General features: G+C 39.0%; 2 protein-coding genes across 6 annotated transcripts; one reads left to right on the top strand and one right to left on the bottom strand.

The window, feature by feature from the left end:
* Positions 1-1,594: 1,594 nt before the first annotated feature.
* On the bottom strand, positions 1,595-13,003 carry LOC128875765 (phospholipid scramblase 1-like). 5 transcript variants are annotated; one of them, XM_054121632.1, is made up of 8 exons: positions 12,707-12,845; positions 11,834-11,985; positions 8,954-9,082; positions 4,852-4,950; positions 3,946-4,163; positions 2,640-2,795; positions 2,405-2,566; positions 1,595-2,324 (listed from the first exon to the last, which is right to left on the bottom strand). In XM_054121632.1, the coding sequence occupies exons 3-8, from the start codon at positions 9,069-9,071 to the stop codon at positions 2,283-2,285; spliced, it is 795 nt and encodes a 264-aa protein (XP_053977607.1). In that variant the 5' UTR covers positions 9,072-9,082; positions 11,834-11,985; positions 12,707-12,845; the 3' UTR covers positions 1,595-2,282. The 5 variants fall into 5 exon arrangements, with proteins under 5 accessions (XP_053977607.1, XP_053977610.1, XP_053977606.1 ...); XM_054121635.1 differs by lacking the exons at positions 11,834-11,985; positions 12,707-12,845 and adding an exon at positions 12,852-13,003; XM_054121631.1 differs by lacking the exon at positions 11,834-11,985.
* Positions 13,004-13,093: 90 nt separating this feature from the next.
* Positions 13,094-17,732, top strand: LOC128875767 (ras-related protein Rap-2c). The gene is made up of 2 exons (XM_054121637.1): positions 13,094-14,174; positions 14,249-17,732. The coding sequence occupies exon 1, from the start codon at positions 13,572-13,574 to the stop codon at positions 14,115-14,117; it is 546 nt and encodes a 181-aa protein (XP_053977612.1). The 5' UTR covers positions 13,094-13,571; the 3' UTR covers positions 14,118-14,174; positions 14,249-17,732.
* Positions 17,733-17,772: the final 40 nt, after the last annotated feature.

A 17,772-nucleotide genomic window follows, 5' to 3' on the forward strand; every position in this document is an offset into this window, starting at 1 on the left:
ATCGTTGCGTAAAGGTTTGCGATGGTCGACGGTCGTGAGACTGTTTTGACGCGTTGAGGACGTATTGACTTATTTTTTTTTTTTTTTTGTATTGTTTCATCACTGGACTCTGTCGTTACGATTCTTTTTTTTTTATTTTTCTGTTTGGAGCTTCTGCTCTTGGGAATATACATAACATACTTGATATATACGTTGGGGAAAAATTTGTATTGATCGAATAAGAGAGAGACGTTTCGAACATTTAATCATTTCACCGTTAATTAAACAATTTAACAGGTATGAGATTAACGTCACTCTGTTGAAATAACCCTATGAAAATGAAGCTCCTACGTTGTTGCAAGAAGGAATGCCTAATTTATAACCTAGACTTGACACGAATTCTGTTAATCAAAGAGGGATGAGATTTCTTAAATCCTGATTGAAAGAAGCTGCAGGCGAGGATGACCTTGAAATTACGAGATGTCAACTTGTTCAGAGACTGAATTCAGCAAGCAAATCCGGTTCTTGATATGTTAAAAGAAACGCTACGAATCCCCAGCATCCGATGGTCGTTTTCTAGTGTGTATGGAAAGATGTTACACGCATGTTGTTTTCTTATTCTCGTTTTTTACTGAAACTAGCAACATCTGCGATGGATATAGCATGCAGAGTGTCACAGCTGGAGCGGATAACGGCTTCGCTGTCACGTGTACGAAGATGTGAATTTAAAGACACGAATAAAAGGACATCACATTGCGCCTCTTATTTTCTTGACACCCTCTTGCAATTTGGTTTATTAACTACTTGTTACTGTGCACATGAATCTAAAAGATTTGGAAACTTGAAAGTTCTGAAAGCTCCAGGACTCTTTCAAAACTACATTATTTACTTTGAGTTCTTGTCTTGTAGATTACTTAAATTGTTCTATTGATTGGATAACTAATTGTTCAAACTTTCGCGCCACGGGACAAAAATTGGTATCGCCATCTAGCGGTCAACAGAAAGAACTAAAATTTGTTGTTGTTTGGCGTCTATTAAAAAAATAATAAACATATACAGACTTTAAACCTGTGTAGGTCTATTAGGCCAACTAAGTTCGACGTGTGGTCAGCGCCTCTATCGGGAAAACGCTCAAGCTTGTCGAGAAATAGTTCCCCTAGTCACGGTAGATGGAGCCATTTGTTTGTTTAAATAAAAAATGTTATATATCTTATAACAAATAAGTGAACAAGCATTGTTATATTAAATTTTGTATGAAAATCGTTTTTTATCCCTTGAATCGTTCATTTTTTATTTAAACAAACAAATGGCTCCATCTACCGTGACTAGGGGAACTATTTCTCGACAAGCTTCAGCATTTTCCCGATAGAGGCGCTGACCACACGTCGAAATTTTAGTTCCTTCTGCTCACCGCTAAATGGCGATACCAATTTTTGTCCCGTGGCGCGAATATTTGAATATAGTTTTTTAACATAGTTTTATACCCTTATACATTATGTATTTCGTGTTACTATATAAAATATTTATTAATTACCATATAATTTATGTTATACCTACGTTATTTGCTACAATATTGCAGAAGAAATGGTAGGTAAGGCAAAAATAAAAAACAGTCTTTGAAATCATTAATGTCATTTATAAAATGCACAAAAAATATTCCAGAGTATTTACAATATTTAAATACAAAATAATTGCAATTGTAAGTAACGAGTGAGTATAAGATCGTTACTCAAAGTATCCTTAAAATAATATACACACGATTACATTAATTACATCGCATAAAGATTCGAAGACTTATAAAAACACCGCGTTTTATGCTTACGACAATTGAAGTACGGCAGTCTTTGAAAGGCAATAAAAAAGAGATTTGTACGTCAAGACTTGAATTGGACGAATTATAAATTATTGCGTACAATATAAAATTTGAAGAGACTCAAAGCTCAATATAAAATCTATTGGAAGAGTATGTTCTTTACTTAAAGTTATTTCGACAGCCAAGTGGAAAAATAACAAATTCCTGTCGATAATTTATATCTATCAGATCTATGTTGATCATCAAGAGATAATCATTATATATACCATCATAAAAATATCGTTCTCAATATTAACGCGACATTTGGAAGGATTAACAACACGTAGAAGGCTAATTTCCCTGAAAGATCGTTACACGCTAATTACATATTAATAGCAAAAGTACAAAGAAAAACTATTGAAAGCTGCATCAGCGAAAACAGCGAAAACAGCGAGAACTATATACATATACATATCATATGGTAATAGTAAGTATTCCCGTGTATACAAAATTACACGTTATTGTGGCCGCTATGTTCGAAGTACATAAAATCCTGCAACATACACAATTATAAATACACCAATAAATGTAATAACGGTATTCCAGAAACGCGCTGGCTAATAAAAATCTTACAATTAAAAGACAGGCACCGAGTAACACAGCCTTGATCTTCACGTCCAGATCCAGAGGAAAACTTATACCAAAATTGTCAACATCTGTGAAAAACTCTTGCATGAGGCCGCTCCATTCCTTCTTAATCATTCCAACTCTGTTCTCGCCGTTTACAGACAATACCTACAAAAGCACAAAATAACAGTGGAGAAGGTGCAAAGGAAAAAACATTATCAAGATGTTAACGAGGGTGTACCTTGAACTTTACATCCCCGCAAAATTTACACCATGGCCCTTCTATAATTAAAACCGTTTCTCCAGATGCGTTGCGAATCGAGAACGTAGGCTGCCAAAGACTCCAGTCTTGCACCACAGAACCCAGGAACATATTACCAGAAAACACTTCTAGCTCCTGAAAATATATAAATTGAAATGTATTGACTTTGATGGGCGAAATTTGATTTATATAAGAATATTATGTGGATTCTGAAATCGTGATGAAACTCAAGCATCGAAAAATCAGTTCAAGCCTTGAACTTAAAGGCTTTGATGCTAATATTTAAAAATTGTATCTTTCTCATTCCCTACTAATTATATTAAATAACTCTTTGAATATGTGTAACGAAATAATATAATTTTGACCAAATTTCTAAGCCAAGTGCTCCACAGCGAGCTGGTCAGAATCGTGTACGAAACCGTCGCTGATCAGGGCGGTTCTGTTCAAAGAATATCGATCGTGACCTGCCTTCCCAATGGGCTGAATAACTTTTCGTCAAAGGTAATCGTCGCAGATGGTGCGCACGTGTGAAGAAAGCTCGGCGCGCTGCGTGTGCACCGCATGTCGAAGAATCTCCAGCCGCACGTTTTGCAAGCGGTAGCTGCCGACCGTCATAAATAAAGAGGCAATTACGGTAACGCGAACGGACGTGTCCTTCATGAACCGATTGAGTATATACCTACTACGGGTAGTGCTGTCGAAGTGAAATATGATTGTACCGTGTTCACGAGCCACTGCTAGCAGATAACAAAACGTTACTGGTACGTGACAAAGACGACACCTCTAAATAATATGAGAAATAATCCACAAGCAACGAAAGTAAGAAGCAAAGAAACGATGAATTTATGGAGGGAAATAAAAATTTTGTAATATTTCTTTGTGGGAGTTTGTACTAAAAATTCCTTCAACTGTAGATTATTCAATCTCTCGTTGGTCAAAGCTAGCTTCAGCGAAGTCTGTCTCGGTCATTTCCATGGGACCCTGAAAGATGGATTCATAAGACAAACGAAACGTAAATAAATATTACTGAATATTAACTAAACTAACAAGTATCTCAGCAGTGGTTCGCAAGTTCCCACTTACACACGAAGTCTCAAACGAGATTGCTTCGACTCGAGTTACAAATTTAGCGATTTACGTCGGATAACGGGTGTCGTAAAAATCTGAGGTTCAGCCCATACTTTATTGGGCTGCCTGGAGACTTCCGTTACACGCTCGATTGTTTTCGTCACGGAGGGGGCAGCTGCGCGTCGTTCCTTTCTTTAAGACGATAAAGGGAAAATACCTGCAAGCAGCAAGGACAGCAGCAACTATCGCACCTAAAAGGACGAATCATGCGCAGGACTTCCCTTCTGGTGCCGTCGTACACTTGAAACTCGCAGCTACGGGAAGCTCCGAGGCACATACGCGAACATATATTCGATTCCTCGACGACGTAAAACACTGGCTCGCCCCTGATATTCACCACGCTGTATTTATTTTTGGTTTCGAATCCGATCAAAGCTGCAACAGCATTCAAATACATCGCTTGATTCCTATTAAGGCACAAAATATCGATGTTTACTTCGTCGGGGTTAGTTAGGGATCGAGGTTTCATTTTCGCTGGAAAATAAAATCACGAATCAGACTCGTGGCCTCGTGTCGCGTAAAATCAGATCTCCTGATTAGATTAGATAATCGAATTTTTTAATTTTGGACAAGGTACTGTACTCGAAAGAGTATACTATTTACTATAGTGCGCGTAAACAATTATAGAAATAGATGTTTATATATTTGTATAATAATTCGTATATTTATTCTTATTGTCATTATTTAACACAAATGATAACTCGTATCGGTTTCGTATGCATTCTTGGAATAGCCTCTTGCCACTACGATCCTACCGCAGTCACGTGATTTTACTCGGATCCATTTATCGGCCCGTGGAACGCTCATAGGCTCACTGAACTCGGCCATCTGTCGACAAGTTCTTTCTTCCTGAATTTAACGCACGAAATCATTCCTATCTGTAGTTTGTTCTATGCTTTTATCAAGCGTTATAAAAGTGTTTCCTAAAATTTACTCGAGGAATAAACAAAATTTATCTACGTTGAGCTAAAATTAGACGAGTCACGTTGCACATGTTTATTATATAGGTTATATAGGCAGATAGATAATGATGGATGAGACAGATAACACAAACGAAACTAACCTTCGATGAGTTCTATTTTTTGCTGAACAAACAGGTGATCAAGGGCCATAAGGTATTCCAAGCCTGGTGGACAGGTCGTATTCAGCGGTGACCAACCACCTGAAATAAGAAAAAAATATAAAGTTAATTTTAATGACAATATATATATAGATAGAATTGCATATAGATTTTTGATAGGGTTATACTACTGTTTAAATAAATGTAAATGTAAAATGAAAGGTTGACAGAAAACTGCCAAGGTGATAAATTTGAAAGACAAATTAGTTTGGCCTTCATCCCTCTAATTACGAATGTATAAGTAATTAATTATATTCTAATTAATATATAATATATAATAATTAATATAATATATATAATTTTACATATAATTGTATGTATAATATGATATGCATTGGCCTTGGTAGTTTTAATGTTAACAAACAACTAGAATCTTTCCACGATCAACAAGTGCATTCAGATATAAACTCCAAATTGGGCCAGCTCTAGCGTTAAACGGTCCGCCATATTGATATTTGAATTGAACCGGAAGCCTAAGGTCCTATACAGTCACCTCTTTTCTTCGTCCGTGAGAAACCTGGTGTATCCGTTCCTCTTTGGGTGTCTGTGATACCTCTTCAGGGTATTTCTGAACAACGTTCTGAGACACCTTCGAATTTGCTGCATCTTTACCTTCCAGGAAGTTTCGAAATATTCGGACTCCATAGCTCAGCCATGCAAACGAATATAGTTCACTCGCAAACTCTCGTAACTATCGACACCAACGTGGACCGTAACATTTCCGAAGTAAAAAATTCGTCCCGAAAAACTTGTTCGAAAATTTGCATAATATCCACGCCGGCGTTTCTTTATTCAACTTTACGTAAATCACGGGCACGCCAGCCGGCTACTAGTTTGAAATTTTTTTGTAACAGCTCGTAACATGTCTATACGCGATTCTCGGGATTTATTTAACGCGTAAACGGTGCTCTATTGGCAGCACCTAATGCACTCTAACGATCGGCTGTTTCCTCAAGTTTCTCCGGCTCTGCTCAATGATAAGACGTGTGTATTTTTCCTGGGACACATTTACTTCTTTGGACCGTCCTGCTTTGCCGTGTTATCTTACCAGATAAAGAGAACAATAAATACTCCAACGGTGAAAACTTTCCAACTGTTCAATGGAAGGGCATTATAATATACTCCAAGAGTGCTACTCGAAAACTAGTAGCTAGATCATCAGATGCAATAATCAATGTACTCGAGATTAAATACCCAAGCGAAATGAAATATCGGGTTGTCCGGAAAGTTCATGCCTATTTTTAAGAAAAATTCAAAGGCATATTTGAATTTTGATGTATATTTATTGAATTACATAGGTGCCATTTTGTTCCACAATCTTTCCACCTTTTAAGGGATGTATGCATGTTATTTGTTTTCAACCACTTCGATATACAGGGTGTCCCAAAAATGTTGTAATACCTTGAAAGAGGTGGTTCGGGAGGTGATTTGAAACAACTTTTTCCTTAGCGAAAATGTTGTCCGAGGCTTCGTTGAGGAGATATTAACAAGTAAACCCCGACCAATCAGAGTGCGAGTAAGCCGGTGGACCGCCCACGGTAGGCGTAGCCTCCGCGCTCTGATTGGTCAGTGTTTTCCGTTAATATCTCCTCAACGAAGCTTCGGACAACATTTTCGCTAAGGAAAAAGTTGTTTCAAATCGTCTCCCGAATCACATCTTTCAAGGTGTCACAAGATTTTTGGGACAGCCTGTATTCAGACCTGCACCATCTACCAAAAATCGACATGGACTTTCCGGACAACCCAATACATAACAAAAAAAACAGCACTCGAAACTCCCACAAAGTTTCGTCCCCCATATTTTCTGCCTATGATTTACTCTCTACGATATCGACGTGTAATCGAGATCTAACCTGCATGTTTATTTTATTGCGCCATCTATAAATATCGAACGGTTCGAATTACGTTCGAAACGACGCATTTAAAGAAACAGTCCACCGCAACTCGAAACAAGATTTTATGCAACGCGATCGCAGCCCTTCGCCGGTAGCAAATTGCCGATCCGCCGACGCACGTCCGGCTTGTTTCGCAAATTGGACAGAATATTATTTAATCTCACCGTTAATTAACCATGAATCACCTTAGCGTGCAGCCTCGCGCGAACTGTACTTTCCGTTACAGCTGCACCGCGTCTCTTCGAATGGAAAACATCGATATCGATTCGTTCGAATATCTCGTTGATTCTACCGCGAAACGATTCTCAATTTTTGTGTTCAATCGATTTCCACGAGGATATAAAAAAAAAAAAAAAAAAAAGAAAATTCTTGGAGAAAACAAGAGGGAGCAATCTTTGATGATTAACAACAACCACCATCGAATGTATGCTTCGTTTAAAATGCTTATTCGGTCATTTGTTTATTATTAATATTACTCAGTCATCTGATTAATAATCGAATAAAATTCTCCATCGTCTCGTAGTTCCAGAACGAAGACACCAACCTTCTCCGTGACAATTTTATTTTTACGCGACTATTTACGGTGCAGCGTTTGAAACGAGCCGAGAAAAAAAGAGGGAAACAAAAAAAAAGGGGGGGGGGAGTCGATAAAACGAAGACCCCGTTGTGAACAGATTTTTTATATCGAAGGGGAGCCATTTATCGAGATACACGGAGTGTAATAATCGCCTTACAACTCTGCCCGTTGCGGACGAATCTTTACATTTATCCTTAATAAAAGCAAACACCGTGAAACTAACTGGCTACCTTAGAGATCCTTTACTCCTTTAATTTACATCGACGTTTGCAAGAAAAAATATTACAAGAAAAAAATGTCACAAAGAACGGAGCACGACAGGGTCTTTTTACACGGCACACGTTTAACACAGATCACAGGCAACAGGTGATCCAGAAGATCGACGCACGTGAATTCCCGAATTACGACACAAAAATTCGTGGAGCCTCGATCTAGATCGGTTCCTGTTGCACGGAGCTACGCAAGTGTATTTACTGCCGATAAGAAAGGCGAAACGAGCTACGGGTCTACGAAACTGGATGGCACTTATCCTGCATACGTGACGCTTCCACCAATGAAGACGACTAATCTACTTACTGATCGTCACTTGGCAAACAGCGACTGTATCGTGGTCCGTTTCAGAGGCCGCTTGTTGTACGACGAACTCACGATCAGATAACGTTGGCCACTGATAAATTCGGATTCGGGGCTAGCTACCTGAGTCTTTTAGAATTCCCGAAAACGTTTAACAGAAGTTAACAGAAGTTTAATGGAGTCAACGGAACGTCGAAAGCTTTCCGGAGGGTTTTGTAACAGATTTATGACCTACAACACTCGTGATCTGATAACGCGATTCAAAACTGATACGTAATGGTCGAATAATATTGACGAATACGTGCTGTACGGTATTCGTGTACCAATTTCCAGCTATCGGGGGCGCACGAGATATAACGTTTGGAATGTGGTAAATGACGAGCGATAGGCGCAACTTAAACACGATTTTTTATAATCTAGTACAGATAATAAATATCGAAGCTCTTGCAGGGTTTGTCTTAGAAGTTGCGAAGCCTAATTGGCTCAAAGATCGACTCTGGACGTATTAACACGTTCACTGCCAGACTAATACTTTTTAAAATTTCTACTGTGATTCAATTTTGTTTACAGACTATTGGAAACTGTGTAATGAAACATTTATTGTGGTCTTTAGTTTTGTAACTTCATTAAAGTTCAAGTATTTTATATAAATTCATTTTCTGTGACACTTAACTTTCAGAATTAATTTTCGTACTTTTTCAGTGAAAATCACTGTCACCCATATATGAAGTCCGAAATTGCGTAGTTTAATTCTCATTATTTGTCTTCGTATAATTTGTCAATGTGATGTGAAATGATATCGGTGAAAATATGGTGCACTGAAGAATTTTTTTTCTAAGAGTCGTCACTAGATACAAAGTCCGAAATTACGTAGTTTAATTGTCATTATTTCTCTTCGTGTCATTGTTCGATGTTGATATGAAACGACATTGGTATAACGCAATCGTAAATTGACTGGTGACTCAAAACCAGGTTTAAAAAAAATGTAATAATACTTTACCTTGGGGCATCATCGGTATATCGGGTTGTGGCATCGGAAATGCACCAGGTACGGGTGCAGTTGCAATGGGCTGCATCGGTGAATAAGGCGGTGGTTGTTGTGCATACGGGGAAGTCATGTTTCTCTCACCTAAATCCGAGATAGATTTATCCTTCAGATTACGTTTCGTTCATTCTGAAAGTTTTCATTCAATCAACATGGAATACGAAGCTTAAACGAAATTTCATCGCTTCGCGATAAACAACGCAATACGAATGCGTATGCTAATTAGTCTCCACGGTTAACCTTCATGTTCCATCAATGAAAGAACTCCAATATGTTAATAATGTTCGAGTTTGCTGTTTTAAAAATGTATTATTCCTACACTCGATGGAAGAGCACGTGCATGAATTACGTGAAATCGAAACTTTCGAAAATGAAAACGACGCGACAGTGGTGAGAATCGAATACTGCAACCCACCTTAAAAATTAAGTCTTACTTTTCGTTTTAGTATTTAGGTTATGTACGAGTGAACTGTTCGATCGGTAACGTTCTCCCCCGCGACCTTCTTTACCAGCAGATTGGACGAATTAGTTGCGAGAAACGTCGCATGGTGACGAAACTAATAACACACTGTTTATGTTATTGAAATTGCCAGGTCATCGTCCGCTCGTAAAGGTCGTTGTAACTTTATGAAGTATAGCCGATAACTCGACGTGTTTTTAATGATAATAATCCTTTGTCCCTCGATATGTCTGTGATCGATAATTTATACTGAACTTGCTGGCTACCTACCAACACTGAAACTCTACTGTGTTTACTATCGAAAATTGAGAGTTACATTCCATAAGAAAATTCGATTCTAAAATCCTGACTGTGTTGGTTGAACCTATTTTCTTAAAATGTTCTATTATTATTATCATAATATATTTGCTCGTCCCTACAAATATCCCTATATTCTGATGTCTGTATTTTATATAGGTTATACACATTCCATCGCTGTGTAGCAATCTTGACTTCCGGTGTACTCGATAAATTTGAATTCTTATCACGTCCCTGATGCCACGTTTCGTTAATTTCGTCAATTATAAATATAATTACATATACGAATATCTACTTTCTATACATTTCATAAATATACAGTGTGTCGAGTATTTATTATCTCGCAAATTTAATTGCACTTGCCCCCACGAGGTATCGCACGTACGCTTAGATAGAAACATTCATCGATATATAAAAAAAAAAAAAAAATCAAGAATGACACCTTAAACTAGTTTCCAGCTCATCGTGTGCACTAGTTTTTAATAGCCTTGAATGAAGTTTCATGAAGCCTAATCGACAGTTTCCTCGTTTGTTGCGAACAACCTCGATACCTTTTCGTTCGTGCGATTATTATTTTTTTCTTTTTTTTTTTTAAACGTGCCGCAACACGCACTGATTACGCTTTTCACGGTGAACGAACGACGAGGGGGTCAGAAATTATACGAATTACGCGTACGATTACGCGTTATACAATCGGCAATAAGGACGAAGTTTCGTAGGTGTTATTAGCGACAGCGAAAAGAAAATCATCGATAAGCGCGGCGATAAGTGCACGTGCATTCCGAGAACCAATTGCATTGTTCCGCGGACTCGATGACGACTTATTAATTACAGGCGCAATAGAAGTCGACTCGTTCGAGCTCTGTAGAGCTCGTCGAACGATTCTGTGTTAACGATTCGTTTATTCTCACGATAGATATTCGAATTCGAGGAATTGATGGCATACATGTAGGTAATATTTAGTATTAGGTTGTCCCCAAAGTTTCTCTCGCTTTATTAATAAGCAGGGCCGGCGCAAGGCAGGTTTTAAAAGGCCTCGCGGTCTACGAAAATTACTGAATTAAAAGATACCGATTTTGATTAACTTTTTACAGACTGATGATACTGTTAAGAAATGGAAGCAATGTTTGCTGAGATGCAAGACATTTTTTTAGTAGCGTTGTTTAAATTGAAAGTAGTGACAAAAATCATCAAAGTATTATTATTTAATATTCATCTTATAACAAATATACAGGGTGTCCCAAAACTGTAACAGTTTGAAAGGGTTGGTTCGAGAGGTGATTTGAAACAACTTTTTCCTTAGCGAAAATGTTGTCCGAGGCTTCGTTGAGAAGATATTAACGGAAAACACTGACCAATCAGAGCGCGAGGATGCCGGTGGAGCGCTCGCGGTAGCGTACGCTATGCGCTAGGTGGCCGCGCTCCCCGACCAATCAGAGCGCGAGTATGCCAATGGAGCGCCCACTGATTGGTCAGTGTTTTCCGTTAATAATTCCTTAACAAAGCTTCAGATAACATTTTCGCTAAGGAAAAAGTTATCACCCCTTTCAAGTTGTTACAATATTTTTGGGACACCCTGTATAGCATTTGTAAACAAATAATTCCTCGTTGTAAAATTTAAGTGTAAGATTTGAATGTGAATTCAGGCCCTGCAAAATTTTTGAACCCGGCCCCGCAAAAGGTCACGTCGGCCCTGTTAATAAGTAAACATGCACAATATTTTATGTTTTATGTTACATTATATGAATATCTATGAAATTAGATTGTGTATTTATATAAACACGACCACATAAAATAATTGAATGCAACTCGCGAAAGAAACTTTCGGGACAACCTAATAAATTCATTGAAATTTGAAATAAAAATAGAAGACGGTTTCTTTGTTTGAAAACGAACGACTATCTTCATCTAGAATTTAAATTCAGGAATCGAGCGTGAAACAGTGCGAAACGTGACCTATGATCTCTATTGCTTTGTTTCGAAGTTATAACTCGTGCGATAGTTTTTCCAACGTGAAACATCTGTGGACGCGAGAGTGGGCATTATTTGTCGATGGATTACTTAAAATTGGCCCTCACCGACTAATTGCCACTGTTCGTCACCGAATACTACGTAAAGTGATGCATTGTTCAGTTATGTACACTTTCATCGGATGATGTCATCGTGTCTCACATGTGTCTGCGTCGCATACCACAAGGTCGTCAATGTCGTGACTGCTGGAATGACGTATCTATACAACACACCAATACAAAAGAAAATAGGTGGCCTGTGTAAACCGCAAGATACGACCCGAGCAATGTGCGCTTCCGGTTTTTCAGAAAAGCACGGTTTACGCCCTTCGTCGGTGGAAAAGGAATATCGAATATTCCCGACGTTGTCTCTCTCTCTCTATTCGTTATTTTTCCTTATGCACAAAAAGAATAACATAAATACACAAAAATCTAATTTTCTGTTACGCACGACTCTCCTAATTTTTCTCTCCTGATCTATTTTAAGTGTGCACGTTTTATGCGGTGTTCTCATGTGATGGGCAATTTTCTCCACTTCTTACCCACAAAACGAGCAGCGTAGGTTTTGTGCAACGCTCGGTGACTCAATACGATCGTTTTCTTACGAAAATAGCGACCAAAGTTGCGACCATTGCCAATGAGACGTGCTTTGCACGTAATAAATCATTCGATAAACTTTTCCAGTGTACTTCTTATACCTCTGATGCAAGGACGTGTCTTTTTCTAAACACGACCAAAAGAAAAGGACGAACAAAAAAAAAAAGAACGCGATATAGATAACGGAAGGTTTAACGATGAATAAAAATCGAAGCAGCATCTCGAATCATAGTTATTAATAAAACATCGTTCCTACGAACGAATGTATCCTAGAATATACGAAGATTTTCGGATCCTACTCGAGCATGCTTTTAATGAATGTTTGGTAATATTAATAAAACTCACTGAACGCTCGGGAGCGTCGAGGTCGTGGATAGTGCTGTCTAGAAGATAAGAGAATGACACTTGCATCCGGTAAAGGGAGTTTCCGTGATTACTCTCTTACTATTTTCCTCAGGCCACGGTTTTATATAGAAAGAAAAGAACGTACGTCCAGTCCTCTCGTTCAGCGACGCTATTCGTCCGAGTTTTCCGTGCCGTGGCGGCGTCCACCAATCACAGGCCGACTTTAACGCGCGTTTAACGAGGAAACGTCGGAAAATTTGAAAACGCGACCTAAAGTGCTCGATTTCGGATCCCCGTCGCGATAAGTGCCGGAACGATGTATATTGGGCAGGCACGTAAACTAGTGGTAAGGCCTAAGCGGAGATAGAAGCAGTACTCGATGTTCGCGCAAGGAGGTACGAAGAAAATCCAAGCGCGATAAGATGGCGTCACGCACGTCAGAGAGCTAGGGAAAGAAGTGAGGAGTAGAGGAAAGACAGGAAGGAGGCAGGCACAGGCGAACGTCGCCAGGGGACTGCGGTGTGTGACAGAGAGTGCGAATACGGTGCTGTCATGTCTTCTTCGAGCCTTAAGAACGGCTACGATTCGATCACGGTGGTGAAACGTTGTGCGTGATCCCCCATCGTTCCAGTAACATCATCGATGCCTTTGTTCGGCAATAAGAACTGTTCTCGTTCGAACGCGTTCGCTTCGAGGATACGAGGACGGCGGTGGTAGTCGGCTGAGACGTGTTCGATAAAGAAACAAACGTGCGCGACCGATTAATCGGCTGGGAAACTCGAGAGATAGAATCTTCCTCTCGGTCCTGGACACGTCGAGGAGGAGGAGGAGGCGGAGGAAGAGACGGAGGCGAACTGCCAAAGAGATGCGCGAGTTCAAGGTAGTCGTCCTCGGCTCGGGCGGGGTAGGCAAGAGTGCACTCACCGTGCAATTCGTTTCGGGATGTTTCATGGAGAAGTACGATCCGACGATCGAGGACTTCTATCGGAAGGAGATCGAGGTGGACAACTCGCCGTGCGTACTCGAGATCCTCGACACCGCTGGCACCGAACAGTTCGCGAGTATGCGCGATCTTTACATAAAGAACGGGCAAGGCTTCGTTGTCGTTTACAGCCTGACGAATCATCAGACCTTCCAGGACATCAAGGCGATGAAGGAATTGATAACGCGCGTAAAAGGCACGGAAAGGGTGCCCGTGTTGCTGGTAGCGAACAAGCTCGACCTGGACCATCAACGCGAGGTGGAGACCGCGGAGGGTAACAATTTGGCACAGCTCTGGGGATGCCCCTTCGTCGAGGCGTCCGCGAAGAACCGCACAAACGTCAACGACGTGTTCGCGGAGATCGTACGCGAAATGAACTTCAGCCCCGAGAAAGAGAAGAAGAGCTACTGCTGTTGCAGCGTCCTCTAATAATTAATCAAAATCCTGAACCAGGCTCGTCTAGAGCCATGTTAGGTAAAGGAAACCGTAAGTAGTGGCCGAAGCAGTGCGCCAAGGTGATTCCCAAACTATTTGTCTAGTGGCTACGCTCTCTTTCTTAGGCTCAACCTCGAGCTCGTGCTGTGAATTCACCAATCTGTAAGACTAATGTTACCCTTTGGATCGAACCAATTTGGATCGAGGATCTTTGTGAATTCGACTATGTCAAAGACTCAACGCCGTCTCTTGGTTCTTTTTCTATCGGAAAATCGCAGTCTGCTATTAGGCCGGCTGTTAAATATTTTAATATACATGGATAGTATTATATGTAATATTATTGTAATATATAATGATAGATGTAAGCGGGCAACGAAAGAGGTAACTCCGTCAGCAAAGGACCAATAATCGACAGAGAAAGAGCGAGATACGAAAGTGAAAATGGATTGGTAAACGACACCGATATCATTCCGGGCTACAATGGAACTGCCCGGCGATAGTTGTTACTTGTTAACGGCGAAACCAAACTCGATACGTTTAGCTTTCTGCTCAATCTAAACGAAGCGCCCATCGCATATTTGTTCCAATTTAGCGAAACCTGTATTGCTCATAGGTTAAACGCTAATCAATGGAACATCCAAACTATTTGCAGATATTGAAGGAATCACTGTGGTGGCTAGCCATTCGATGTAAAGGAAAGAATCGAAACGACTGAGTAAATTTTATTTACGATGTACAGTCAGAAACTTGAAAGAGGACGTAAGGTCTTATATACGCATTGTGCAATGATATCCATTAATGATATACTACCCATGCTCAAACGTCAGAGGCTGCGGTAAAGAATTCTTCGTATAAGGGGTTCGAATGCTGTGTCGAGTGTACAGTTTTAATAGTAAAAATACATTTTATTAAGGAAAATATAGAGTCGCGAAAATGATCCACTAATGGCTAGAATTTTATATTCGGAACCATGACATTTAAACGATCGAGTTCCATCTGATTTCGGTACCATTTAGTTGCATACCAGGTATTATTTATGTTCTTATTCGATTATAGATTCAATTACTTGGAATTGGAATTTGAATAATGGCACCTGGTGCTTCGAACAGCCAAGATGTAATTAAGAGAGAATTGTCCCAGACAAATAGAGAAGGAAGAACGTCGATGGAAAGGAGATTGCGGTAATGTTACAGTGGAACATTAGTACATAACGTCAATCGTAAACATAATTATAGGATTTATATGATAAAGTCTGTACGATAAAAAAAAAACAATTTCGATAAGTTTTATAGCCAATTTTAAACCAGCAAGATGATGATTAGGCTTTGTAACTTGTTTTTTTCTCGCAAAGGCTTGCTGGTACTACACTGATCCCTTCAATTGCAAAAAAATACATATGTGGTACTTGTAATAATATCCGATGTATCCATTGCTTTATACGTACAGAGGAATGTCCTTTCGTAAAAAAAAACTATTCACCATTAAGTTTAGCGAATGTAAACCGATGGATGTTTAAAAAAAAAAAAGAAGCAATGGACTCCCTTATAAGTAGCAGTAGGTCGTGTGTAATTTTTCTCGTGTGATCAAAATCATATTATCCGATGTTAAATACCGCTTTGATATCATAAACAATCATTACATTAGCTTGATATATTATTTAACGCCACCATCGAAGTCATTAATTTTTCCGTGTAATCGCTGCACGACGTACCTTAAGCAAAATAAGGGTTGTTCGCTCGTCTATCGTTTTCTTTTTTTTATGAGTTTAACCGAAGGATATTAATCCCGATTTTTTTTTTCTTGAAAAAAAAAAAAGAATGTATTTATAGTTTGTATAATATCTACTTGTTCGTCTAGATTTACGCGTCTTTCGGATCGATTACGATGTTGAATTATACACGAGCGATGCCGCTTCCCTTATCAAAGCGTATCGGAGGACCTTAAAGTCGAACTGAAAAGTTTAAAATGAACTGATGTACAGTATTTCTATCATTGGTAGTTAGAAGTGTCCGACGATATTGTTCTTGGGAAGAGCTATCGATCGTACGTTAATTCGTTTCCAATTGTCGGTGCACTTTTAATAACGTCATTTCGTAGCGAGTACGCGTGGCTGGGTGTTTTTTCTAATTTCGTAAAATCGCTTTACGATACTTGTTGCATGGAAACGTGTCTTGAGACGTAATGAAATTGAATATTCTATACCAATTAAAATTTCCAATAGTAGATTAATGTTGATTCTAGAGTTCAACACTTGTCCATCTTTCTTTATTCGCGCTTTCTTTATTTCGTAATTACTAGACAGTTTCGATAAATAGTCACTCTGTTTTTAATTGGTTCGAGTTATCATTGGTCGTGCGTGGTGGTGAAAGAAAATTAGCGAAAACAGAAAAAGTACGAGATAGCCTCGCGTGTTCGATTGATGAAGGGTGCTAATACGTTTCGTCAGTTTAAGATTGACGTAGCGTATACCGACGTAGCGAAAATCGGCCATCCGTTTCGTTACTGTACTCAAACTAAAAACAGGCAAGGAAGAAAGGGATGGTGAGGGGAGGGAAAGGGGGCAACAGAATTATTCGTATCCACTATTTTATCACCACCCCGGAAAATTCGTAGTCTCGCTGTGATCCCGTAGATGTAACCGCAGTTTTTCTATTAAAAGACGACGATAATAACCGCGTATAAAAGCCTTTCAACGGCGAATCAAAGGGCCTCTTTGTGAAACGTGTAATCGCTCTCGCTCTATTATCGTTACGTTTTTCTGCCCTCCTGGGTTTTTTGTGCTTCGCGAAAACCATGGATTGGCAAAGGGCAAAAAAAAAGAAAAGGGAAAGAAAAGAAAAGAAAACAGAAAGGTCGCTTATTATCTGTCCCGTGGATAGCTCTCCGAGTAGTATTCCCTCTGGTGCACGGGATAAGGAAGAAAAAAGAAGTTTCTATATTTGTATCGCTTCTAAACGTAACGCACACAAATATGCATACGTATACACGAGTACACGCGTGATTATCCGACACGAGGATCGCGTTTAAGAATATTTTTCTAAAGCACGCGCTGAAACTTTCGTACGAGACAAAAGGCAAAATTTGTCTATTACGTGGAAAGCTATCTACGGGATCAGAGAATCGAGTTATATTGTCTCCGAGTCAGCATATCAGCGTGAAGGACCAGGTTCGTTTCGATTTAGTTCCTCGTTTCGGCCAGCAAATCCTTCCGATGTTTCGAAAAAAAATGATACGTAGCAAAAGAAAGCACAAAAATTCACCATCTACAAACGATTCCCATACGATTTTATAATTAGATATAAATAAATGAATAAATGAATGAATAAATATAAATATAAATATAAATATAAATAAATATATATATATATATATATATATATATATATATTATACAATATATATGTATACATGCAGATTTGTTACGCAACTGGGTCACATTAATTCGAAAAACACCACGATTTAGATGTATATCGGCCTTTCAGTACTACCTGCGTATGATATTGAGTACGAAATACGTTATATTTTTTACAATGTGAAGAAACTGTAAATATTATAGCGTCGAATTATATATAATAATAATAATAATAAAAAGGAATATTGATAAACGATTATCTGACATTTGAAAAAAAGACAACAAACGAGAATGGCT

Source organism: Hylaeus volcanicus, chromosome 4 (assembly GCF_026283585.1).
Source record: "Hylaeus volcanicus isolate JK05 chromosome 4, UHH_iyHylVolc1.0_haploid, whole genome shotgun sequence".
Lineage (NCBI taxonomy): Eukaryota > Metazoa > Arthropoda > Insecta > Hymenoptera > Colletidae > Hylaeus > Hylaeus volcanicus.